At 44.2% G+C, this 27,115-nt stretch overlaps 1 protein-coding gene across 1 annotated transcript in view; it reads left to right on the top strand.

Moving 5' to 3' along the window:
* Positions 1–798: 798 nt before the first annotated feature.
* Positions 799–27,115, top strand: part of dnah1 (dynein, axonemal, heavy chain 1) — a 58,438-nt gene continuing 32,121 nt past the window's right edge. The window contains exons 1-42 of the mRNA XM_055917241.1: positions 799–875; positions 1,314–1,541; positions 1,669–1,741; positions 1,890–2,064; positions 2,154–2,310; positions 2,422–2,554; positions 2,741–2,899; positions 3,002–3,257; positions 3,489–3,646; positions 5,730–5,941; positions 6,132–6,430; positions 10,187–10,337; positions 10,459–10,652; positions 10,735–10,960; positions 11,134–11,253; positions 11,366–11,448; positions 11,601–11,742; positions 11,822–11,977; positions 12,116–12,314; positions 13,057–13,310; positions 13,444–13,656; positions 13,884–14,048; positions 14,186–14,307; positions 14,471–14,576; positions 14,676–14,855; positions 17,086–17,226; positions 17,908–18,071; positions 18,249–18,362; positions 19,847–20,035; positions 21,851–21,956; positions 22,088–22,201; positions 22,319–22,468; positions 24,362–24,448; positions 24,538–24,724; positions 24,883–24,974; positions 25,089–25,243; positions 25,443–25,620; positions 25,725–25,919; positions 26,063–26,182; positions 26,326–26,589; positions 26,673–26,813; positions 26,950–27,110. Coding sequence (XP_055773216.1) covers positions 1,338–1,541; positions 1,669–1,741; positions 1,890–2,064; positions 2,154–2,310; positions 2,422–2,554; positions 2,741–2,899; positions 3,002–3,257; positions 3,489–3,646; positions 5,730–5,941; positions 6,132–6,430; positions 10,187–10,337; positions 10,459–10,652; positions 10,735–10,960; positions 11,134–11,253; positions 11,366–11,448; positions 11,601–11,742; positions 11,822–11,977; positions 12,116–12,314; positions 13,057–13,310; positions 13,444–13,656; positions 13,884–14,048; positions 14,186–14,307; positions 14,471–14,576; positions 14,676–14,855; positions 17,086–17,226; positions 17,908–18,071; positions 18,249–18,362; positions 19,847–20,035; positions 21,851–21,956; positions 22,088–22,201; positions 22,319–22,468; positions 24,362–24,448; positions 24,538–24,724; positions 24,883–24,974; positions 25,089–25,243; positions 25,443–25,620; positions 25,725–25,919; positions 26,063–26,182; positions 26,326–26,589; positions 26,673–26,813; positions 26,950–27,110 — 6,695 coding nt within the window. The 5' untranslated portion in view covers positions 799–875; positions 1,314–1,337. The remainder of the gene's footprint in view (positions 876–1,313; positions 1,542–1,668; positions 1,742–1,889; positions 2,065–2,153; positions 2,311–2,421; positions 2,555–2,740; positions 2,900–3,001; positions 3,258–3,488; positions 3,647–5,729; positions 5,942–6,131; positions 6,431–10,186; positions 10,338–10,458; positions 10,653–10,734; positions 10,961–11,133; positions 11,254–11,365; positions 11,449–11,600; positions 11,743–11,821; positions 11,978–12,115; positions 12,315–13,056; positions 13,311–13,443; positions 13,657–13,883; positions 14,049–14,185; positions 14,308–14,470; positions 14,577–14,675; positions 14,856–17,085; positions 17,227–17,907; positions 18,072–18,248; positions 18,363–19,846; positions 20,036–21,850; positions 21,957–22,087; positions 22,202–22,318; positions 22,469–24,361; positions 24,449–24,537; positions 24,725–24,882; positions 24,975–25,088; positions 25,244–25,442; positions 25,621–25,724; positions 25,920–26,062; positions 26,183–26,325; positions 26,590–26,672; positions 26,814–26,949; positions 27,111–27,115) is intronic.

Here is a 27,115-nt window from a genome sequence, read left to right as displayed (position 1 = left end):
AGAACCCCCACCCCTCTACCCTCCTACACCTCCTTCCTCTACCCCATCTCATCCTCATCCTTTATAAGTGACACGTGAAAGTTCAGACACATGGAACAAGTAATTTGTACTCTTTTACACAATCCAAGACTGCTGTGGTGGGTGTAGACCAAGGTGGGTGGTGTCTGTGATCTGCCATGAGAAACAGAGCAGGATATGGAGCGCTTGTGACGTGGTGGTGTGTGGATCGTACAGGTCAGAAGGGTTTCTCCCCCACCAGACACATTCAGGGTGGGGCAGGAAGGAATTGCTCATTTGATTACATGAACATGTCCATTCCAATGTTCTAGCTAATCATCATTACCATCATTATCAGTACTATCATTATCATTACCTTCATTATCAGCATTATCGATTTGGGCTTTTAGGAGTTAACATGTTAGGAAGAGAGACCTACCTTCGATTTAAAAGTTTTAGTAGGCCAACACTCAACACCCAACACTATTTTCTACAACTATTGCAGTTTTGGAAAAATTTCGTAGATTTTGATATTGATTTGCTACAGAACAGATAGCACCACCCACCAAATCGTATAATATAATGATAGTCCCTTTATTAGCCTTTTACACTTAATTTGCTAAACTTTATATATACATATATTTATTAGCCCTAAACAGCCAATGCTAACATAGTATGGTCTGTCTAGAAGCCCTGTAGTTGGCCTACTAATTACTTTGTTACTTTTGGATTACTTTCCCTTTAAGAGACATTAGAAGAAGTCAAACGACCGCTCTAACCCCCAGCTGTTTGATAGACCTCCCTGACAACCGTTGCCGCGTCCTCAACTAGGCGCACTTGGATACCGAGATTTCAGCAAAGAGTGAAGGAAGTTGAAGGTGAATTTAAAGTTAACAAGTGGCAAGTTTTGTCTATTAAAACTCATAGCATCTCCGAGGGCTATTTAAGGTTTAATGTTCTTTAATATATACAGCCTGTTATAAAGTTTCTAACGATATTATTTACTCCATCATGTAGCCTACGTTCTGTGTTTTCTAACTAACGTTAGCTAGCTAGCTAGCCAGCCAGCAAGGTCATCAGCCAACGTCAATTTAGATGCTAGTTCATGAAATGCATTCATTTCAAGTGCTTTTGTCCTAAATTAGCAGAATGTCTAAGTTCTCTAGCTAGTTATGTAATAGCAAATTAGGCATTTGCGATTGTCCAGGTCTATCTGTCATGATGAAAGAATGGGTTGCGCATTGAAAATAATAAATAATGGTAGTTTCAAAGAAGCGCGTGCTGGAATGCTTACTAACGCTTATTTCTTGAGGCAGACACCTACAGATGTGTGTCTGAAGATGGAAGCAAAGCATGTTCCCCAAAACCATCCCCATGGGGTTGGTGTATTTGTGCCACACACCCCTAGCAAACCTGCAGAACACAAGTTACCCCCACTGCAAAGTCACAGGAGCAAACTCCTCCCTGTCAGAAAGTACCCTGTGATTGAACAGAAAGGGTACTACTCCGAGCTCATCACTACAGCAGCAAAACCCCACCTACAGGTAATAATTAGCCTACACATTCAACTGTAGTCAGAGGGCAGCTAAAAACACTACCCTGTGATATGTTTGTTCTAATAAATATTTTATGAAGTTATGAGCTTACACTAACTGCCTATTCATGTATCAGTCCTGTACAGATGGGCCAGAAACCCAACAGAGCTTACTGTGTCAAGCGGGCTATGAGTCCAATACTCCTAAAGGTGAGACTTTTACCCAGGGCCTGTTGGATGATAAAAATCACACTAAAATACATCAGCTACTTTACATTTGTGTATGTGTAAATATGTATTGGTATATTCTGTAAATAACAATTGATTTATTTGGGCCCATATGTATTCTGTTCCTCAGTAACCACATTCCGGACTCCGTCTGACCTGCACAGTCTGGTTGAGAGGGACAAGCATGGACCCACCACCCAGCACCAGCAGCACACGGACTTCTCCACTGGAGGTTACACAGCCAAAGTCCAGCTGCCCTACCACAGCCTGCCTGGACAGCACCCCCGCAAGATTGAGATAGAGAGGTGTGTGCATCTGTGAGGGTCACAGCTAAATACACACGCACACAGTATGGGGAAGTGAATGCTCTGACATGTGTTGTGTCTCTTCTCAGGCGCAGACGGGAGTACCTGAAGCTGGATATTGCACAGCTCCTGACAGAGCAAGGCATAGACTCCAACCTCCTGATGCCTCGACACCATAGCATTGAAGAACATGTGACCACACCAGAGAATCCACCCCCACCTGTCTCAAACTACCTACCTCTGGAGGTGAGCTCCTCAAACATCTTCATAGTTAAAACATAAATTTTTCGTTAATAAAACACTATCACATTGTGGTCCTTGTTTGACTCACTCGTCTTTCTTGGTTTTCTCCCCTAGGTGTTTGACAATGAGGAGTTTGACTGTCGCACTCCTCAAGACTGGCTTGCCCTTGGCTATGAAAACGGATCAACTGATCACAAACCCATACCTGCCAAAGCTCTGCTGCCCACCACTGACAAGATACCACCAGGTTGGTGCTTTGATAATAGCTCTTAATTTGAATGAGCTGTTTACATAGGGATGTCCCAAATAGAAATTATTGTATCCTACAAGTTCTGTCTGTTGTAGTGAACAGTGTACCATATCATCATTCTGCATCATGAGAACAGAAAATAGTTAGACAGTTTCCTCTCTCTTTTATTCTCTGGTTCTGTAGAGGACCCCAAAAGCCCCAACCTGGAGTACAGCTGGCAGTTTGTTGGGGTTCTTGACTACAACCAGGAGAAAGGGCTTTATCTGGTCCAGAAGGCCGACAAGAATGGCAGAGTGAGGGATGCCAATGGAAAACCAGTCCTAACCGAAGGACAGAGAACAAGTAATAGTTTATTACCACTTCTAGTGTATCAATGCAGTATTTTCTTGACCTGTATACAGCATACACAAAGTCTCATTCTCTGTCCCATCTCCTTGACTTTAGTAGGTGTGTTTCTGCTGTCAGCCACTCAGTACTGGATTTCCAGGATCAGGCTGCTGTTCAGTGCAGAGGACCCTCGTCTGTTTTCCCAGCGGGTGCAGTTTGCCCAGCGCTGCAGAGAGAACACAGAGGCCCTGCTGCTCTACCACCTGTCTGTAGACTGTATGCCAGTGTGGAGTGGCACCTCGTCTCTCAATGCACAAAGTCTTGCCCGTGTCAAAGAGCATGCCCTCTCTACACCTGGCCTTCGACTCAAACTGTGAGAGACATCCCTCATTTTCTAATCTAATACTCATATTTTACAGTTAGCCTTTCATTCATGGTAGAGACTGTTTAGCTATCTTTTTTCTAAAGCTGACTGACCATCAGGCTGTGTTTATTGAATAAGAGCAGGATATGAATGTCAGGAGACTGAATTGTGCATAATACTGTACAGTAAATGGAGCATTACCTTTAGTATGCATTTCTGTGTAATGTGTTGTGGTGGCAGGCTGCAGGAGTGTATTGTACGTCTGGAGAAGGAGATCAATCTGGAGTATGACCGCACCATGAACCGGATCAGCTTTGATAGGGTAGTGCTCACCAACCCTGAGAATTTCTCCCACATCACCCTGCCCCAGAGAGAGCCAGAACGTGTGCCCCAGAATGGTGAGTTCACTGGAGGGATTTTTGGAGATGTAAGACCTAAGGATGGGCATGTTTATTCGAATATCCAAACGGGGTGGACGTTAGTGTTCGATTACTTGTGTGAGTGTTATACTACAGTTTACTATAGAATAGTACAGTACTTACTAAATAATTATGTAGTAAACTAGTATATTGTAGAATACTATTCTACACAATGTTGTATCCCTCGATCGTGTAGTATTTACTATATATTGTTTTGTAATATACTAGAATACTATAATAAATAGTACAGTATACTACAGACCGCAAAAACACGACAGTAAATACTACAGTAATGACCTCAAAAACTCTACAGTCCGCAAAAACACTACAGTAATTACTATAGCATGTGCTACAGTATTTAATTTGTATATACCCTGCCCATTCTCATTCTCCTCTCCCATATCCCAATTTGTGCCACCCATAAGTGAGAAACCTACATGACAAGTATAGACCATATATTTTGTTCCCTACAGGTTATAGATACGAGCAGAAGCTCTGAACTATCCATTCAGACCTCAGTCCTCCTTACGTATAGGTTATGGAAAATGTGCTCTTTGAGTATTTTGTCCAATAGGTTTCCACAAGGAAGCCCCCACTGCTATGTCAAAGATAATATAACAAAAACACGATAGTAAATACTACAGTAAGGTCTGCAAAAACACTACAGTAAATACTACAGTATACTACAGTCCGCAAAAACACAAAAGAAATTACTATAGTATATACTACCGTTTTTTTCAGTATTTATACAATAGTAAATTGTGAATACTACAGTATACTAAAGCCATGTCTGCAATACTACAGTGAATACTACAGTAAAGTCCGCAAAAACATTACAGAGAATACTATAGTATTTTTTCATGTGGGATTATAACAATGAAAAAGCTTTGTCTAAATTAAATTATCTTTGTGACATTGATACATACAGGGATATACCATGACATTTGAATTTCCTTTATTTAATAAAACAACAAACTTTTGAATGTAGTTTTTATGACGGTGCCATGAGCTAGCGCATTTAGCCCTCCAGTCAGCCCTGACAAGGATATGCTATTTTCTCCTCTTCAAATAGCAATTACATGCGCACACAGGAGGTTCCACAAGACCTGATGTACATTTAACATTTTAGTCATTTAGCAGATTTTTCACCTAGTTGGCTAATGCTCTTAACTGCTAGGCTACCTGCAGCTCTGATGTAACGGCGTTAAGAACGTTCCGTAAGCTCACACCGCAGCTAGCTTGAAATGTTTCGGATGGAATCATCCAATCGGTACCTTTTGGGTGGCTCAACCCACTGGCTCAACCCACTGTTTCCAATAACTACCGGAGAACTGCAGGCAGGGGGGTATCTGAAAAAAAATCATGATATTATTGGAATAGTGAAACATTTAAAATGACCATCCCCGGCCTCCCGAGTGGCACAGCGGTCTAAGGCACTGCATCGCACTGCTTGAGGCGTCACTACAGACCCTGGTTCGATCCCAGGCTGTGTCACAACCGCCCGTGAACGGGAGTCCCATAGGGTGGCGCACAATTGGCCCAGCATTGTCAAGGTTAGGGGAGAGTTTTGCCGGGGATGGGCTTACTTGGCTCATCGCGCTCTGGCGACTACTTGTGACGGGCCGGGCGCCTGTAGACAGACTTCAGTCATCAGTTGAATGGTGTTTCCTCCAACACATTAGTGCAGCTGGCTTCCAGGTTAAGTGTTAAAGTGTGGTCCCGTGTGGCTCAGTTGGTAGAGCATGGCGCTTGCAACGCCAGGGTTGTGGGTTCAATTCCCACGGGGGGACCAGGATGAATATGTATGAACTTTCCAATTTGTAAGTCGCTCTGGATAAGAGCGTCTGCTAAATGACTTAAATGTAAATGTAAATGTTAAGAAGTGAAATTGGGGAGGAAAAGGGGGTAAAAAAAGCCCATCCCTCTACTAGTAAGATATAAGATTGGGTTCAGGGGGCCAGGGTCTCTTTGTGAACCCTGACAGAAATGGGTTTACGAGATGAGCAGTCGATGACACCTGTAATGACACCTCTTAAACATTGTACACCTGACATGTCCACAGGCTTTGTGTCTGTCCCTACATACCCCTTTGAGAAGAACCGTGCTGCGTTTGCCTTCAACTCCCTGCTCACCAAGCCGGAGGTGATCTCTGCCTTGTCCAAAGTGCGGGGCGAGTGCAACAGGGTGGCTGCTATGAGTCTGTTCCATGTCACCTTCACCAAGTCGTTGCGTCTAGAGGAGTTTGAGCTCACCCAGTCTCAGACACATGCACAGGTATTGTAACACACAGCCCTAGAAACATTATGATACTCTGCTGGCATCAGTCCTGCTCTCTGAAGAATATCTTTGAAGAATTCTAGTTGTTGTGAAATTCAACACAGTTACTAGCAGCCATACACTGCCATACATTGAAAGCCATACACATCAAAAGCTAACCCATCCCTGGTCCCTCGTGGCCCCTTAGGTGCAGCTGTTCCTGCGGGACTCATGGGTGACCACCCTGTGTAAGGGCATCCACACCAGCCTGAGAGACGTGGGCCCTGGCTGGTTTAGTCTGACGGAGTCCCGGTGGGAGGTGTACAGGATGTCCAAGCTGTGCAGCCTCATGGCCCTGGTGCGCTACAGCCTGCAGGACTCACTGCGCTTCCTGGTGCAGGACTCCCTGGTCAGCCTGGCTCAGCTGCTGCTGGATGCCTGCCACAGTGTTCTCCACTGCCCACAGGACCTGACCTGGGGCTCCAACCTCATCAACAGCCCCTACAAGTGAGATCACATCACCACTCTGTCTCTATTGCTCTCTCTTTCTTTCTAACTACTCTCTATTTATTTGTCTCCCTCATAGGGTTGCAAAGTGAGGGTATATTACTGGTAACTTTAGAAGTTTACAAGTAAACTACCCGATTCTGGTAACTTTCAAGTTTTTTAATAAAAATTAACTTCCTTTCAATGTCAACTGCGTTTATTTTCAGCAAACTTAACATGTGTAAATATTTGTATAAACATAGCATGATTCATCAACTGAGACATAAACTGAACAAGTTCCACAGACATGTAACTAACAGAAATGGAATAATGTGTCCCTAAACAAAGGGGGGGTCAAAATCAAAAGTAACAGTCAGTATCTGGTGTGGCCACCAGCTGCATTAAGTACTGCAGTGCATCTCCTCATCTCCTTATATCTCCCTAATCTTACTACATTTGCACACACTGTATATAGACGTTTCTATTGTGTTATTGACTGTACGTTTGTTTATTCCATGTGTAACTCTGGGTTGTTTGTGTCGCACTGTTTTGCTTTATCTTGGCCAGGTCGCAGTTGTAAATGAGAACTTGTTATCAACTGGCCTACCTGGTTAAATAAAGGTGAAATAAAAAAATAAATGCATGTTTTAAAAAAAGTTCCCGGACATTTGTGGGGGGGAATAGCCCTAGCCCTCACCCTCCGATCCAACAGGTCCCAGACGTGCTCAATGGGATTGAGATCCGGGCTCTTCGCTGGCCATGGCAGAACACTGACATTCCTGTCTTGCAGGAAATTAGGCACAGAACGAGCAGTATGGCTGGTGGAATTGTCATGCTGGAGGGTCATGTCAGGATGAACCTGCAGGAAGGGTACCACATGAGAGAGGAGGATGTCTTCCCTGTAACGCACAGCGTTGAGATTGCCTGCAATGACAACAAGCTCATTCTGATGATGCTGTGACAGACCGCCCCAGACCATGACCCTCCACCTCCAAATCGATCCCGCTCCAGAGTACAGTCCTCGGTGCAACACTCCTTCCTTCGACGATAAATACGAATCCGACCATCACCCCTGGTGGGACAAAACCGTGACTCGTCAATGAAGAGCACTTTTTGCCAGTCTTGTCTGGTTTGTGCCCATAGGTGACGTTGTTGCCGTTGATGTCTGGTGAGGACCTGCTTTACAACAGGCCTAGAAGCTCTCAGTCCAGCCTCTCTCAGCCTATTGCGGACAGTCTGAGCACTGATGGAGGGATTCCTGGTTCCTGGTGTAACTCAGGCAGTTGTTGTTGCCATCCTGTACCTGTCCTGCAGGTGTGATGTTCGGATGTACCGGTCCTGTGCAGGTGTTGTTACACGTGGTCTGCCACTGCAAGGACGATCAGCTGTCCGTCCTGTCTCCCTGTAGCGCTGTCTTAGCCGTCTCACAGTACGGACATTGCAATTTATTGTCCTGGCCACATCTGCATTCCTCATGCCTCCTTGCAGCATGCCTAAGTCACGTTCATGCAGATGAGCAGGGACCCTGGACATCTTTCTTTTTGTGTTTTTCAGTGTCAGTAGAAAGGCCTCTTTAGTGTTCTAAGTTTTCATAACTGTGACCTTAATTGCCTACCGTCTGTAAGCTGTTAGTGTCTTAACGACCGTTCCACAGGTGCATGTTCATTAATTGTTTATGGTTCATTGAATAAGCATGGGAAACAGTATTTAAACCCTTTGCAATGAAGATCTGTGAAAGCCCTTTCTAGTTATTTGGATTTTTACGAATTTATTTGTACGAATTTATCTTTGAAAGACAGGGTCCTGAAAAAGGGACGTTTCTTTTTTTGCTGAGTTTAGTTTTTATCACATGATATCTTGGGGCCTTTCTGGGTACTTCAGATTTTTTTTAAATAAAGGAGAGCCGCACACTCTAGGAGCTCAGATACAAAAATATTTTATGTCCAACGTTTCGACAGACAAGTTCTCTTCATCAGGGTATAATGACAAACACTGTTGGGTGACTCATTTATATAGTATCAAAAGACAGACACAGGTGTGTTCCACTCCGCTAGCCAGCACCTCGCCTAAATAGATGTGCATTTCTTTCACCTCTGGGTACTTCAGATTATCACAGGTGTCTGTAATTAGCTTTGGCCCTCTCTGTGACCTTATCAAATGTAAAATATATAAAATAAGATTATTTTAAATTGTAAACTGGGTGGTTTGAGACCTGAATGTTGATTGGCTGACAGCCGTGGTATATCAGACCGTATACCATGGGTATGACAAAACATTTATTTTTACTGCTCTAATTACGTTGGTAACCAGTTTATAATAGCAATAAGGCACCTCGGGGGTTTGTGAAATATGGCCAATATACACTGCTCAAAAAAATAAAGGGAACACTTAAACAACACAATGTAACTCCAAGTCAATCACACTTCTGTGAAATCAAACTGTCCACTTAGGAAGCAACACTGATTGACAATAAATGTCACATGCTGTTGTGCAAATGGAATAGACAAAAGGTGGAAATTATAGGCAATTAGCAAGACACCCCCAATAAAGGAGTGGTTCTGCAGGTGGTGACCACAGACCACTTCTCAGTTCCTATGCTTCCTGGCTGATGTTTTGGTCACTTTTGAATGCTGGCAGTGCTTTCACTCTAGTGGTAGCATGAGACGGAGTCTACAACCCACACAAGTGGCTCAGGTAGTGCAGCTCATCCAGGATGGCACATCAATGCGAGCTGTGGCAAGAAGGTTTGCTGTGTCTGTCAGCGTAGTGTCCAGGGCATGGAGGCACTACCAGGAGACAGGCCAGTACATCAGGAGACGTGGAGGAGGCCGTAGGAGGGCAACAACCCAGCAGCAGGACCGCTACCTCCGCCTTTGTGCAAGGAGGAGCACTGCCAGAGCCCTGCAAAATGACCTCCAGCAGGCCACAAATGTGCATAATTTCCACCTTTTGTCTATTCCATTTGCACAACAGCATGTGAAATTTATTGTCAATCAGTGTTGCTTCCTAAGTGGACAGTTTGATTTCACAGAAGTGTGATTGACTTGGAGTTACATTGTGTTGTTTAAGTGGTCCCTTTATTTTTTTTAGCAGTGTACTATGGCTAAGTGCTGTGTCCAGGCACTCCATGATGCGTCATGGCTAAGAACAACTCTTAGCCCTGGTATATTGGCCAAATACCACACCCCTCGTGCCTTATTTGGTCAATTTTACCATGGCATTGAATACTTGTTTCTGATTGGCTTGAAGGGCTTTCTAGAGTGTGCATTATTTTCCTATAACGCACGTTATATGAGCACGGTAGAATTCAATGGCTATAGTTCATTCTTACGTGTTTTGTTTGAGCTGCTTTTGAAACCAAAATTCGTATTGAAAACATTGGCATTGTTGAATTCGATTTCCGTAGTCGCAAGCTAGGACTGATGGTTTGGTTAGCTAAACTAGAAAGTCTGTTTGTTTGGTTCACATGGCAGCTACTGTGGCTATGGGCATCCACACCAAACGCGCTCCAGACACGCAGGTTGAAATATCAAAACGAACTCTGATATTTATTATTATATTAATTTGGGGACAGGTCGAAACACATGAAACATTCATGGACATTTAGCCAAGTTCTATTTTACCGCCTGGCTACGCAGACGCTCGTTGACGAGCGCGAGCAGTTTAGATTAAATGATTGAACAACATGTATGTGTACATTTATTTTGCAACGCTTGCACACGCAACGCGAGCGGTGTGGTCGGCATTTTAGTTATGCACTCCTATGTATCTCCACAGGCCGAAGAAGAACCCGCTGTTCTTGGTAGATCTGGTTCTGGATGTGACTGGGGTCCACTACAGCACTCCTCTGGAGAATTTTGAGACTTCCATCATTACCCTGTTTGATAAGGGGATCCTTTCCACCCACAATGTACCTCAGCTGGATAAGGCAAGACAAGACACCATGCATTCCATCATTTTGACAATTTATTTAAATTACAGTAATGAAGTTAGAATTTATTTGTTTCACACTTCTGCCGTATATGATGATGGCTTTCTGTGTCTCTCAGTTTGTGATGCAGAAGATGTTCATCAGTGGCACTCCTCTGTTGGAGTCAGTGGGTCTGTGGGAGCCTGCGGTGGCAGAGCTGAGGGAGAGGGTCCGTGCCGCTCTGCGACAGGCTGCCATCCCACTCCGGGCCTACGCCCGCGAGTATGAGAGATACCTAGAGCTGCACAACTCAGACATAGAGACCTTCCTTAAGTAAGACCTGTCTCAGTAGAACTTGTAGTTGTAGCACTTGTGACTATGTCTGTAACTAAGTCTTTGTGTGTATGTGTCCCAGGGCCCACAGCCAGGAGGAGCAGACTCCCCAGGAGGTGAAGAGGGAGGTGGTACAGCACCTAAAGGAGAAGGAGCGTCTAGACCACTCCTTCCCATCCTCCATCGTCATCGGCCCCTTCACCGTCAGCGTGGAGAGTGTCCGCCAGAGCCTGTCCAAGAAACGCAGAGCCCTGGCTAACGCCGTGCTCGACCGGCTTGCCCTCAAACTCCGCAAGCAAGTGGAGGATGTAAGTCTCAAGTCTTTTCAATAGATTTGTGTAGCAAAGTACAGGAATATCATACTTGAGGATGTACAATGGTCAACGTTGTTTAGTAGGCATTGCATGTGATGTTAAGTGCAGATATGTTTGTTATTATTTGGCTCATACCAGTCTGTACTGTGTGTTTTGTTTGTTTCCAGGCATGTGAAGAGTGTAAGGCTGTCAGCAGGAAGCTGCATGAGAAGCCGAACAGCATTGAGGAGCTGACCGACCAACGTGAATGGATGAAGCAGATCTCAGATCAGCTCAAGGCCCATGAGGTACAGAGAATAAATGATACAGACTTGCAGAGAATAGAATACATCATTTTTGGTACTGTAAAGATCATCCTCTTGATTAGAGAGTTCTCATTTTGTGTGTCACTTTCCTCAGGAGCTCCTATTCAAAGCCATGTCAGACTACGAGTTGATCGATGAGTTCTTCTACACCCTGTCAAATGAGGACTTCAATGGAAAGTAAGGCTGGTTGTTACAACATGTTGAAAGATTGACATACTGATTTTGTATTGGAGTGAGAACGAGAGGTCAAACTAGGAGTGTAGGAAGTAAATAGGTTTGAGTGAATGCTGAAAGTGAGAGCGTGAGTGTCTGTCCCTTTTGCTGTGCAGGTGGACAGCCATTGGGTGGCCACATAAGATTGTGACCCAGATGGAGACGGTGTCGTCCCAGCATGTTGAGGATGAAGAACGCTTCAACAAGATCCAGCAGGCTGACCAGAACAACTTCCAGGAGCGCCTGGACTCTCTACAGGTGAGCCATGCTTTCAAATCCCTAGCCTTTGAAAAAAATTACCCTTTTTTGTTGCCTGCCTCTGCATATGTTGTTGCAGATGGTGGTGGCTGGCTTTTCTGGGTACACGGACATCAGCCGAGCCCACGAGGTGGCCAACGAGGTACGACGCGTGGGCAAGCAGCTAAAGGAGTCCCAGACCATGGCCCAGACATACAACAACCGGGACCGCCTGTTTGGCATCCCTGTCACCAACGTGAGTGTGGCGTTACTGACTCGATCTGCCTCCCTAATGGCTTCTCCTTGATATAGACTATGCTTTTGTTGAGCAATCAACCAACATGTAAAAACAAAGACTGACTTGTACTGACTGGCGGCTGTGTCTGTGTTGCAGTACGACCGTCTGCAGAAGCTGATCAGGGACTTCCAGCCATTCAGAGACCTGTGGACCACCACGTCAGACTGGCTGCGGTGGCACGAGAGCTGGCACAATGACCCCCTTTCCATTATTGACCCCGAGCAGCTGGAGCGCAACGTCACAGACGCCTTCAAGACCATGCACAAGTGTGTCAAAATGTTCAAGGACATCCCCGGTGAGTAGTGGTGGAAAAAGTACTCAATTGTCATACTTGAGTAAAAGTAAAGATACCTTAATCGAAAATGAATCAAGTGAAAGTCACCCAGTAAAATACTACTTGAGTAAAAGCATAAAGGTATTTGGTTTTAAATATACTTAAGTATCAAAAGTATAAGTATAAATCATTTCAAGTTCCTTATATTAAGCAAACCAGACGGCACCATTTTTTATTTTTTATTGACGGATAGCCAGGGGCACACACCAACACTTGGACATAATTTATAAACAAAGCATTTGTGTTTAGTGAGTCTGCCAGATCAGAGGCAGTAGGGAAGACCAGGGAGGATCTCTTGATAAGTGTGTGAATTGGACCATTTTCCTGTCAAAATGTAACAAGCACTTTTGGGTGTCAGGGAAAATGTATGGAGTAAAAAAAAAAAGCACATTACTTTCTTTAGGAATGTAGTGAAGTAAAAGTAAAAGTAGCCAAAAATATAAATAGTAAAGTAAAATACAGATACCCCCCAAAATGACTTAAGTAGTACTTTAAAGTATTTTTACTTAAGTACTTTACACCACTGCCGGTGAGTGACGCTTTATCAAGTAATCAAATCTGATTTGTATACAAAGTCCTTAACATAACCATGGCCTTAACCTCCCAAAAGCAAGAATCAATGAGTGGCAAGGGGAAAAAGATCTGTCTCTCTACCTCTTTCCTTCTCTCTCTCCCTCCCTACCTACCTACACACACACACCAGCGTGTCAGGAGGTGGCTTCTGACATCCGGGGGAAGATAGATGACTTCCGTCCCTACATCCCTCTGATCCAGGGCCTGAGGAATCCTGGGATGAGGGGCAGACACTGGCAGCTGCTGTCAGACCGCATCCACATGAATGTCAAGCCCAAGGCCAACCTCACTTTCTCCCGTTGCCTGGAGCTAGGCCTGCAGGACCATGTGGATGAGATAGCACGGGTGGCCGAGGTGGCAGGGAAGGAGTACGCCATCGAACAGGTACTGGATAACTGCAGGCATTAATAAAGTGGCTAATATCTGTTTTAGCCAATAGCGCTGACGGACACAGTTATCTAATATCCTAATTTTGGACTGAACTGAACGTGTCCCTGTCCTCCCTCTCCCCATTCAGGCTCTGGATAAGATGGAGCATGAGTGGTCGACGGTGGCCTTCGAGGTGTTGCCCTACAAGGAGACGGGCACGTACATCCTGAAGAGCCCAGACGAGGCGTCACAGCTGCTGGATGACCACATAGTCATGACCCAGAGCATGTCTTTCTCCCCCTACAAGAAACCATTTGAGGAACGCATCAGCACGTGGGAGAGCAAGCTCAGGATGACTCAGGTACAGCAGAAAGATACATAAGTCTGACTGGGTGTCATTGTAAGGAGAAGGAGGCTAAAGTAACATTGAAAGTGTCCTACTAGGTGAATGGAGAGCCTTAAAAGGCTGATTGGCCCATTGGCCCATTTGGCCCATTTAAAATCCCTGTAGTAGATGTTGTTCATTCTTCATGAGATGTTTCAAAGCCTCATTAATGTTGTGTGACTGCCCTCTGCTGGTGCTTGCAGGATGTGCTGGAAGAGTGGCTGACCTGCCAGCGCTCCTGGCTTTACCTGGAGCCTATCTTCAGCTCTGACGACATCAACCGCCAGTTGCCTGTAGAGGGAAAGAGGTACCAGACCATGGAGCGCACCTGGAGGAAAGTGATGAAGAGCGCCTACGACAACAAACAGGTGAGATACTGTAATCACAACATAATACAACAACAACCCACATCATGCTTAGATTTACTTCAATAAGGTTCAGTGTTAATACTGAGTGTAAACTAAATGTGTATTGTGTGTGTGCGTACGTGCATGTGCGTGTCTAGGTGATTGACCTGTGCCCGGACCCCCGTCTGTTGGACAGTCTGAGGGATTGTAATAAGCTGTTGGAGCTGGTGCAGAAGGGTCTGAGCGACTACCTAGAGACCAAGCGTGGCTCCTTCCCCAGGTATGCTGTCACTATTGACTGTGTTTCAGCTCTAACCAATGTGACTGTTTATTTAGATTCAGTATTACAGATTAATTCGATAGTTGTTGATTAATACCATTAGAAACAGCTTTGAATTGATCTTTCTCAGAAATGGCAACATAGAGAACTTTTGCCTTTGCAGGTTCTATTTCCTGTCTGACGACGAGCTCCTGGAGATTCTCTCCCAGACCAAGGATCCCACAGCAGTACAGCCTCATCTGCGCAAATGCTTCGAGAACATTGCACGGGTTAGTCTGTCTCTCTCTATCCCCCTGCACCCCTTTTCAAATATTCCTTTTCTCGAGTTGTATCTCTTTCTATCTCTTCTTCTTCTCTGTGTCCCACAGCTTAAGTTCCAGTCAGACCTGCAGATCACTCATATGTACTCTGGGGAGGGGGAGGAGGTCAAGCTCTGCCTGCCAGTGTGGCCCTCTGGGAATGTGGAGGACTGGCTGAGGGAGGTGGAGAAGTCTATGAAGGCCTGTCTGAGGGACAACATTGAACGCTCGCTGAAGGTCTACCCACAGGTCAGCCCCTTACCAAATCTACAGTAGCAGTGCATGGGTAAAATTTCTGGGGAAGCCAAGCCAGGGGGGAAAAAGCCATATTACAATCTATGTGTTGTTATAATTGCATTGTTTGCTCTATAAGCTGTTAGTTCATATGCCACCGTGATATATAGGCCTAAGGCCCAGACAATAAGAAGACAACAGTCACACAGTGGCAGAATAAATTCAACCACATGGTTGTTTCATCACAAAACCGGAGAGCAACATCTGTCTGGTGAAGTCCACAAAGGATATTTGAATGTAACAGTTACATGACCTATAGCATGGGCAAGCAAGTTAATGTTTCGGATATTTTCGAACTAGTCAACAACTACTGATTTAGAGCCACAGAGTTACCGCAAATCACAAAGAAAACAGGAGATGCCTCCTCTATTCAAGCTCCATTTCAACTTCAACATTTCAATATCATCAAATCACCTATGCTTGTTCTAATACAGTGACAACTTAAAGATACCAAAAACAATTTAGACCAATCAACGTAAGCTAAATATGTGTTGCTGTCCATGGTACTGATTTATGTGCGTGTGTGTGTGCAAGTAGAAAAACATGTAGACTCGCCGTACTTGTAGAGAAATGCCAATTCTCCTGTCTTTCATGTTGCCCAAATGGTCTATGAATGTCATACAGTAAACGCTTTTAATTTTTGTTGTCCTAGGCTACCTGGCTAAAATGTTTGCTCGCTAGCCTAACTTCGTTTAATGGGCAACAATGAGCCAGCTAGTTAATATTAGTCTTCTACATCTAGCTACATATTGAACTCCCATCCTCTCAGGCCAGGGGCACAAGGTATTCATTTATAGTTGGATCAGATTCACCGTTGTAATCGTTGGCCAGTACGGAGAATTAAGTAAAAGTCCAAATCCTTATCTCCATCCATGTCTAATTTAGGAAAGGGACGATTTTAACTAGCTAGCTAGCCAGCCATCGGAAGACAACGACACAACGAGATGCAACAATTCAATTTTTTTCTGTCAATTACATTATGCTTTTGATGTGATGTGATTGGTGTGAAGATAATTCCGAACTGACTTCACTTGACACTTTTTTTTGGTTCGCCAGGACCAACCACAGTTGAGCTCACTGAGTTTAGCTCATTGGCTATTATTTTAGAATGTTTTTATCAAGGGAGACCAAATGCTTCTTGGCTTCCCTTGCTATTGAATTCAATGTTGTGGGTGGCAATGATATCATACATTTTTAGGCCAGACAGCATCAGATACTTAAGTGATAATGGCCGAAAAGGCGATGTTTGGAGGATATATTGGCATGGGTGTTGTTAGGCTTTCTAGGGTTGCTACCCAGGCTGTGTGGTCGTTCGTTGTATCAGTTCCGTTGCCTTAGACGTGACCCAGTCTTTCAGTCTTTTTGTTCTGTATCTATGGACGCGACGTGGTTTCTTCCTAGGTTTTGGCCTTTCTAGGGAGTTTTTCCTAGCCACTGTGCTTCTACACCTGTATTGCTTGCTGTTTGGGGTTTTAGGCTGGGTTTCTGTACAGCACTTCGAGATATTAGCTGATGTACGAAGAGCTATATAAAATAAACTTGATTTGATTTGATTTGACCCAGTCATACCTTCTAAATGTTCCATTGCCATACTAGCTAGCAACGTTCTTATCCCTTGCTTGCTATCTCGCCAACTATGGCTAACTTACAGTCACGTCAAAAAGTGCAGTCAGAATAAAAGCAAAGTAGGTGCATTTGCATTTGTTTAAGCTGTTTTCTAGTGACATTTATTTGGATAATGTTACAGCCAGAACATTGAGCTAATGAGGCGCGATTTCGCCTGGCATAGAAAATGTGCTCACTCGTCAGGACACTGTTGTTCAGAAAAGCTATCTAACAACACAATCACTTCAAACTGAAGCTGGAAAGACTGCAAACTAGCCCTTCATTTTGTTTTACCGTTTTTCAATTTACATTTCTTTGTATATATCCATGGATATGATTGTTTTTTTCTTGGTCTGTTTTCGGGGGAAGCCTGACTTCCCTTGGCAGACATGAATACACACAACTGCCAATATATCAACCAGTTGACAGAAAACTACACAGTTCAAACATGATTTTGTCTTAATGTATTGTCATCTGTTACACTGGGCTAAGGTTTTTGGATTTGACAAAAGGTGCCCAAGCTTTGTGAAACGCACTGACAACTGTGATGTGTGTGTGCCCTCCTGTCCCTTCCCCTTAGCAACCGCGTACAGAGTGGGTGTTATCATGGCCTGGGCAGGTGGTGATCGCTGGCTGCCAGACCTTCTGGACCACTGAGGTGTCAAATGCACTGGAGCAGGGAGACCTGACTGACCGACTCTATCCCCAGCTACAAACACAGGTGTGTATCCTAAGTTTTCCCAAAGCTTGGCTAGACCCTGGCTATAGATGGGTTAGTTGACAACGTTACGAAAACTATGTGTGTTTTGTTGTGATTCTGAATGGCCAGATAGTTAGCAAGAATGACAAGAAACTGCCACATGGGGAATCGTAAGTGTCTTGTTTTTAAGTGTTTTGACTGATTTCATGTTAATACATATTGCTAAAGTGTGCTAGCTAGCTAACCAACAACTGTAACAATCTATTTGAGAGACAACAAGTGCTTATTGTGCAAATTTATTTATGTTTTCAATCAAAATTGGAGACGAAATATAGCTTACATGTTGTCAATCTAAGCCAACCTCATCTGTTTGGCCCATAGTTGCGCACAAGTCAGTTGTTGCTAAACAATCAACCTGTCTATTTTGTAGCTGAAGTTCAGATGTGCATGGAAAACATTTGAAATTTTAGTCATTTAGTAGACGCTCTTATCCAGAGGGACTTACAGTAGAGTGAGTGCATAAATGTTCATACGTTTTTCTCTGCGGTAATCAAACCCACAACCCTGGTGTTGCAAGCCCCATGATCTACCTACTGAACCAACTGGGACCATCAGTATGGCTTCAAAGGGCTATGATATCATTGTGAAGAATGTGAAAGAGAATATGTGACTGACAGTGTCCTCCCCTTTGTTATGGTGTAGCTGGGAGACCTGGTGCAGCTGGTGAGGGGCCGCCTGTCTAAGATGCAGAGAGCCGTTCTGTCTGCCCTCATCGTCATAGAGGTCCATGCCAAGGACGTGGCAGCCAAGCTGGTAGAGGAGGGCGTCTCCAGCATCAATGACTTTGAGTGGATCAGCCAGCTCAGGTTTGACCAACAAAATATACCTGCTGCTCATATGATGTACTTAGAGAGTTCGAGAGCTAACGTAGAGTAAATCATTAGCCTTAGAGAGCTAACGATTTGGGTTGAACCATTGTGTGCAGATGACATGCAAAAATCTGTGAACATTCCAGATTCCCCTTAATTAATATTTGTTTCTAGGTATTACTGGGCTCGAAATGACCTGTATATCCGAGCGGTGAACGCAGAGTTCCTCTATGGGTATGAGTACCTGGGCAACTCAGGACGCCTGGTCATCACCCCACTCACAGACCGGTAAGCTTTGGCTACCGGCCTTTGGGTCTCAATGACTCCCGCCCTTGTTATGAAAGCATGTCTCACCCATAGAGATAGATTGAGGACTCTAGTGCCCAAAAGCCCGTTTTAGCATAGGCAGCACCATTGAGGACTTTCCCCATTTTGAAGTAGTCAATTGGGTGGGTCTTCCTATGTATTAAGGAAGGATCACATAATTCCATTTAGATGACCAGGAAGGATCAGCCAATGAATTATACTTGTGATGAAACATTCCATAACTGCAGTTGGCAGTAAATCGCCAACCTTGGCTTTAAACCTGTTCAAACAACACACATTAGGTGGCAGTGTACACCCGTTCAGTTTGTTTGCCAACTCATAGAAGTAGTAGAAGTAGAAAATGGACTACTTCAAAATGGAGACGGCCTCAATGGCGCTGGCGATGCTCTCACAGACACCATAATGGGATAGATACAATGATGCAATGTCTATCTAAAGCTGAATGTCACTCAAACCGACCACTGAGCACTTCAAGCACTAGATCACTCGATATGTGTGTTCACGAGTCAATCGAGTCAATCTCAAATGCTAGTTGTCGAGTCATCAAGGGCTCCACGGCGCCTTTTGGAACCTCTTTATTTAGTGGGCATCCTATGCCGACTGCGCCCTTGGTAGCAACTTTTTCCCATGAATCTTAGCATGTTACCAAGCATCAACAGACAGCTCTCAAAAGCAGTCAGAATAAATCAAGATAAATCAAGAAATCTGTAATTAATTAATTTTCAAGTTTAATTTTGAGGATGTCTTAGTCTAGCGGTTTACACCTAGCAAAGTAGTCCAGTGTATTTCTGAAATTTGATCATGTACTTGAAAACTTGTCCATTATTACCTTGTTAGCTGAGCCTGAGCCAGTCACTGACCTATATAAATGAAAGAGAAGCTAACCAACCAGCTAGTGCAACACTAAATGCAATTCTCCTTCTATAAGCAAGCTAGCTAGCTACTGTAAAATGCACTGATGCTTCTACACGCAAGCTAGCTAGTTAGCTAGCTATTTTAGTAACATTATTTTATCACAATGAATGATTTTTAATGAAGCAGCAAGCAACGTGCTCTACCGTGAGTCTACAGTATCAAGTCTGCTGCTGCGCTGTTTATTTATCTGACCCCCCAACGTTACAACATAGCAATTGGTGCTTTGGAAACATGCTGAAATACAGACTGACTGCTGGGAACATGTCTACAACTTATCAGCGAGCTGTTAAACTATCGTAAATAAGTGACAAGCTACACACTGTTTATAAGTGCAGTGCCCAAAATCTATAGCTAGCAGGAGATAAAATTCCATCCCAGTGTTTGTCAGTGAAGCTAGCAGCAGGCAGGCTACAACAAGCTAAAACCAGTTGATGAAAACTCTTGTGACTGATATACTTGCACATGGGTGTTCGATAAAGGATTTAGGGTTTGTGGGTAAGGTCTCACCCCTCTCTCCCTCACCCTCTCAGGTGCTACCTGACCCTGACAGGGGCACTGCACCTGAAGTTTGGAGGGGCCCCTGCGGGTCCAGCAGGAACAGGAAAGACAGAGACCACTAAAGACTTGGGGAAAGCCCTGGCTATCCAGACTGTAGTCTTCAACTGCTCGGATCAGCTGGACTTCATCGCCATGGGCAAGTTCCTCAAGGGACTGGCCAGGTTAGTCCTTATGTAAAACTGGTAAAATTGTATGTGCAACAAAAGAACACAAGCCTTATTCTAAATATAATTAAATTGTATTTTTTCCTCATCAATCTACACACAAGACCCCATAATGACAAAGCAATTTTTAGCACATTTATTAAAAATAAAACACTGAAATATTACATTTCCATAAATATTCAGACCCTTTACTCAGTACATTGTTGAAGCACCTTTGGCAGAGATTACAGCCTTGAGTCTTCTTGGGTATAACGCTACCGTCTTGGCACCTGTATTTGGGGAGTTTTTCCAATTATTGTCTGCAGATCCTCTCAAGCTCTATCAGGTTGGATGGGGAGTGCAGCTTCACAGCTATTTTCACGTTTCTCCAGAGATGTTCGATTGGGTTCAAGTCCGGGCCCTGGCTGACTCCTGCATTGTCGTGGCTGTGTGCTTAGGGTTATTGTCCTGTGGGAAGGTGAACCTTCGCCCCAGTCTGAGGTCCGGTGCGCTCTGGAGCAGATTTCGATCAAGGATCTCTCTGTTCTTTGCTTCGTTCATCTTTCCCATGATCCTGACCAGTCTTCCAGTCCCTGCTGCTGAAAAACATCCCCACAGCATGCTGCTGCCACCACCGTACGGATGTGGCCAGGTTTCTTCCAGACGTGACGTTTGGCATTCAGGCCAAAGAGTTCCATTCCATTGGTTTCATCAGATCAGAGAATCTTGTTTCTCATGGTCAGAGTCCTTTAGGTGCCTCTTGGCAAACTGCAAGCGGACTGTCGTGCCTACTACTGAGGAGTGGCATCCATCTGGCCACTCTACCATGGCCTGATTGATGGAGTTCTGCAGAGATGGTTATCTTTCTGGAAGGTTATCCCATCTCCACAGAGGAACTCTGGAGCTCTGTCAGACCATCGGGTTCTTGGTCACCTCCCCGACCAAGGCCCTTCTCCCCTGATTGCTCAGTTTGACCGGGCGGCCAGCTCTAGGAAGAGTCTTGGTGGTTCCAAACTTCTTTCATTTAAGAATGATGGAGGCCTCTCGAGTGGCGCAACGGTCAAAGGCACTGCATCGCAGTCCTAGAGGCATCGCTACAGATCTGTGTTCTCCCAAGTCTGTACGGGAGATGCAGCGATGGGACAAGACTTTAACTACAAATTGGGGAGAAAAAGGGGTAAAATAATAATAATAAAAGAAAAATAACAAAAAACGAAAAAACGATAATTTTGAAAACAAATTGAATGATGGAGGCCACTTTGTTCTTGGGAACCTTCAATGCTGTAGAAATGTTTTGGTACCCTTCCCCAGATCTGTGCCTCAACACAATCCTGTCTCGGAGCTCTATGGACAATTCCTTCGACCTCATGGCTTGGTTTTTGCTCTGACATGCACTGTTAACTGTGGGACCTCACACAGGTGTGTGCCTTTCCAAATCATGTCCAATCAATTGAATTTACCGCAGGTGAACTCCAATCAATTTGAAGAAACATCTCAAGGATGGATCAATGGAAACAGGATGCACCTGAGCTCACTTTCGAGTCTCATAGCAAAGGGTCTGAATACTTATATAAATAAGGTTTCTGTTTTTTATTTTTAATACATTTGCAAAAATGTCTAAAAACCTGTTTATGCTTTGTCATTATGGGTTATTGTGTGTAGATTGATGAAGAAAAAATACAATAAATACAATCCATTTTAGAATAAGGCTGTAACGGAACAAAATGTGGAAAAAAGGAAGGGGTCTGAATACTTTCCAAATGCACTGTATATCCTGTTGAATGTATTTAAATTGTTTTGTGGGGCTACTGTGATCTACTGTATCTCCTGTAGTTCTGGAGCCTGGGCATGTTTTGATGAGTTTAACCGCATTGATGTGGAGGTGCTGTCAGTGGTGGCCCAACAAATCGCCACCATCAATAAGGCCCAGCATCAGAGGGTGAACAAAAACATACACAAACACAGTCATAGACAATGTACACAGTCAAAAGTGCAAACACACATGAAAATATTACAGATTTGTATGTCGGTGCGTGCGTGCATTCGTTTGTGCGTGTGTTTGTGTCTCAGGCGGAGCGATTTGTGTTTGAGGGGCAAGAGATCCCTCTTGTTGCCTCTTGTGCTGTTTTCATCACCATGAACCCTGGTTACGCCGGCCGCACTGAACTACCAGATAACCTAAAGGTAGCTACATAAAATTGCCCAAAAACATTTAAAAGTTCACATCCCTGGCAGGGTATTGTAAAACAAAGCACTGAGGTGTGACTGTAACACATTATATTTCTATCTGTTTGTCTTAAGGCTCTGTTCCGTCCTGTTGCTATGATGGTCCCTGATTATGCGATGATCGCTGAGATCTCTCTCTACTCCTTTGGCTTCAGCGATGCTAAAGTCCTCTCCAAGAAGATCACCACCACCTTCAAACTGTCCTCCGAGCAGCTCAGCTCCCAGGTGGTACCCTAGTCTACATAGAATCTTTGCCCCAGTAACCATACCTGCAGCATGCCTTATTGAGGGTCAAGCTTTATATACAGTGCTGTATTTCTTTGTGAAAGTTGTCGTGGAAATTATAATCAATAATGAGTAGAGACAAGGTCAGTCATCAATCAGGGTGTTCCTTTATTCAAAATGTATTAATAACATCAATAAATTATTGCAATAATGAAGCTGGTCAACGATCACCACCCGTAGGTAATTCGTTGACAGCCCGAGCGGATTTTAGCCACAGCATTTTATAGCAAAGTACATGCCCTGAATGTTCATGACAAACAACAGATGTATGGAATGTGTCACAAGGTTAGGATTTGTATGAAAGATACTAATAATTTACAGCAGACTATATCTGCTGTAAAGACTGTTCTCATTGTGTAGAAACCAGGGTCTGACCCCTAAAACAAAGTTCCTCTCATCATTATCCATACTGGAGCCATCTCCACCCTGGTACCTCCCAGCACATAAACACCAACTCATTCTATGGAATACGGGCTCCAAAAGAGGACAAGACCATCATAAATCAGTTGTTAGAGTTCAATCTCAGAAGCTCCTCTCAGTTCACACAGACACAATAGAGTTCTAAGAACCCTATTTTGTTGTATAAAACAACCATTTGATGCAATAACAGTATTATGAACATAATCATGTAATTTCTCCACGATAACCCCCCATTTTGAGATTTTTCTCAACCTAATAGAAAATTACAAGGTTTAAAACATGCATTCACATGTAGAAAACAAATAAGGCATCAACCCAAACGTATAGGGGGAAAAAAACTTCCTTGCACTAGTATACTACTGTCACGACTTGCGCCGAAGTCGGTCCCTCTCCTTGTACGGGCGGCGGTCGACGTCACCGGTCTTCTAGCCATCGCCGCTCCACCTTTCATTTTCCATTTGTTTTGTCTTGTTTTCCTGCACACCTGGTTTACGTCTCCTCATAATTACTGTGTATTTAGCCCTCTGTTCCCTCCATGTCTGTGTGGGGTATTGTTTATTGTCGACGTTGGCACGTTTCCGGCTGGTTAGTGCCAGGTTTTATGTATACCTGTGTTTTGTGGCAGCTGGTACTTTGTACTTTGTTTGTGGTACTGTGTGCTGCCTTACTTGTTTTGGGCATTTGGTGTTGGTGACGCTGTTGCGTTCTGGTCTTACTATTTGCCTCAGTAAAGTACTTCGTGTTCACTCATCTCTGCTCTCCTGCGCCTGACTTCCATGCACCAGCTACACCCACCGTTGACAACTACCATTGTAAATGACCATCTGTTGGTTCATTGAGCCTTTTAACTTAACATAAAATTATCCTTCATTGGGAATGATATAAACATTAAAATATTGTTAAGAAATTATCAGCAATCTAATCAGAGTACATTTTTCATCAGTATGAAACAAATCATCTTGTTGATAATGAGCATACCGTCCCCAAAAACAAAACATTTGCATATCTTGTTGGATAAATCCAGGTAGTGACTCCTGGTTTAAGGGAAATGTATTCCGTTGGTGCCTAATGAACATGACCCAGGGCAAGCATCATGATTCCACTATTTATAAGGCAACTCCTATAGTCTCTATGTGCCATTAGCACCATACCTGCTATAGTTCCAGAGTATTATCATTGTCATCAAAAATGTAATTTGGTAATGGATATAAGTCAAATAGATTAGGATCAATTTCACCCTCTCCATTCACCAATCAATCCATAATACATGAGTTGCTTCACTCAAAGTTAAAACCCTCAGTTTTAAGAACCCTATTTTGTTGCATACAACAACCATTTGATGCAATAACAGTATGATTAACATAATCATGTAATTTCTCTACAATAAAGTTTGACTGATGTATATGTGTGCAGGATCACTATGACTTTGGTATGAGAGCTGTGAAGACCGTGATCTCTGCTGCTGGAAACTTGAAGAGGGAGAATCAAGATATGAATGAGGTTAGAACACCACTTTATATGCCTAAATACACTGACCAGGCTATCAATAACCTGATGTAATCGGCCCGTCTCCCACCTCTAACTTCCAGGAACTGATCTGTCTACGGGCCATACGAGACGTCAACGTCCCCAAGTTCCTCCAAGATGACCTCAAGCTTTTCAACGGCATTGTGTCCGATCTCTTCCCCAAGATACGGGAGGAGCCCATCGACTATGGCACCCTGGAGAAATCCATTCGCAACGTCTGTGCCAAGAAGAACCTCAAGGATGTGGATGGTTCGTACTCTATGAGGACACACAGCTTGTTTTTGTACTGTCTAACCTACATTATATATGCTTATTAGTGATACTGTGCTATTGAGATTAGAATATAGGTATAAGTTAGGAGGGAAATAATATATATTTTTTAACATGGTTTAATTTCCCAAATGCAGGATACATCACCAAGTGTATTCAGCTGTATGAGACTACTGTTGTGAGGCACGGACTGATGTTGGTGGGACCGTCCGGCTCCGGAAAAACCAAGGTCTGCATTCCCCAAAAACCTCTCTTTACCAGCAGCACATGATATGTATTTCAAGATGATTCTGGTATTAAAAATGAATGTAATATATTGCCATTGGCTTGGTTTGTGTGTCAGTGTTATGAGATCCTAGGGACAGCGATGACGGCTCTGCAGGGCCAGGTCTCTGTGAGTGGTGGTGTTTATGAGGCTGTACAGACCTATGTCCTCAACCCCAAGTCCATTACCATGGGACAGCTCTACGGGGAGTTTGACCTGTTGACACATGAATGGTGAGTAATTGCTCCATGTGCACATAACAGACCATCGCATACCGTCTGCAGATTTGGGCACATACAGTACATAAACTCTTATACACCTTGTACATTACAAACACACATACAGTAGATAGCATATTGAATATCCTGAACACTCTCACACATCCATGCACACACACACATGCCTCTTCTACCTCTGTGTATCTCCCTTCAGGTCGGATGGTATCCTGTCCTCTCTGATCCGTGGGGGGTCGTCCTCCATGGACGAGGAGAAGAAGTGGTACATGTTTGACGGGCCAGTGGATGCTGTGTGGATCGAGAACATGAACACTGTGCTGGATGACAATAAAAAACTCTGCCTGAGCTCTGGAGAGATCATCAAACTCACAGACGTGAGAAACCTTTACATCTCTTCTGTCAGCTTTCCCGCTCTCATTTTGTTCCACACCTCATACCAGTTATGCACATTCAGATACATGTGTGTATCCTCCTCCAGGTGCAGACGATGATGTTTGAGGTGCAGGACCTGGCGGTGGCGTCCCCGGCCACAGTGTCTCGTTGTGGGATGGTGTACCTGGAGCCTAGCATCCTGGGCCTCACGCCCTTCACTGAGTGCTGGCTGAGGACGGTCCCCGAACCCCTGAGGCCCTACACAGACCAGCTCAATTCTCTCTTCATCATGTTTCTCCAGGTAACACAGAGGGCCGCTCAACAGGCATTTTAATAATGTTTATTCCACTTTACAACTGTATCATAAGTTAGTTGTTGTGAGTGTCTGGCTGTGTCAGACCTTGTTCTGTTGGGCCTCAGGGGAAATTGCGTCTGTGTCTCTAGGATTCCATCACGTTTGTAAGGAAGTCTGTGAAAGAGGTAATCTTCTCCATGGACAGCAACCTCACATGCAGTCTGCTCAAACTGCTGGACTGTTTCTTCCAACCCTTCATCCATCGAGAGGTCAGTGAACACCACTCCATGCCACAAACACCCACACAATCTACCCACCATCAGGAGACAAAAGGGATGAGTGATCAGCTGAGGTGACGGAGATGTTCATCTCTTGATGACTAGTCTGTCATATGTACTGTGTGTTTGGCCAGGGGGAGAGGCCTCTTCTGCAGGAGAAGCTTGACCGGTTGAAGGAGCTGATTGAGCCCTGGTTCATCTTCTCTCTGGTGTGGAGTGTGGGAGCCACAGGGGACGCCCCCAGCTGCCAGCACTTCAGTGCTTGGCTCAGGGCCAAGATGGCAGAGGAGAAGGTTGAGTTGTGTTTTCCAGAGGAAGGCCTGGTGTATGACTACCAGCTTGAAGATGCAGGAATCAGCAACATGGGAGACGAAGAGGAGGAGGACAGAGGGAGGAAGGTGAGCATTTGAAAAGCAAACATTCTGGATATACCTTTAGAAACATAAAGGGCCATACAAGTGACATACATCCTGTTGTGTAGGTGCACTGGGTCAGTTGGATGAAATCTGCCCAGAATGTGGTCATCACGCCAGAGACCAGCTACTCTGACATCATCGTACCCACACCAGACACAGTCCGCATTTCCTTCCTGATGGATATGCTGCTGTCTAACAAGAAGCCTGTAAGTGCCGCCCAATAAGGCACTCATAAATAGTGTATTATCAGTGTATCATTCCTGGTGAAAGCTTTTGTGAGTGTAATGGAGGAGTCTTTCTGTGAGTAGAGTTGTTCTTAATTAGAGGCTCTGTGTTGACCAGGTGCTGTGCATTGGACCGACCGGCACAGGAAAGACCCTGACCATGTCTGACAAGTTGCTGAAGAACATGCCTGCTGAGTACATTACACACTTCCTTATGTTCTCTGCTCGCACCTCAGCCAACCAGACACAGGATTATATTGACAGTAAACTGGACAAGAGGTAAG

This window comes from Salvelinus fontinalis, chromosome 3 (assembly GCF_029448725.1).
Source record: "Salvelinus fontinalis isolate EN_2023a chromosome 3, ASM2944872v1, whole genome shotgun sequence".
Lineage (NCBI taxonomy): Eukaryota > Metazoa > Chordata > Actinopteri > Salmoniformes > Salmonidae > Salvelinus > Salvelinus fontinalis.
Note: the sequence above shows the minus strand (reverse complement) of the source record. Positions and strands in the feature narration are given on the sequence as shown.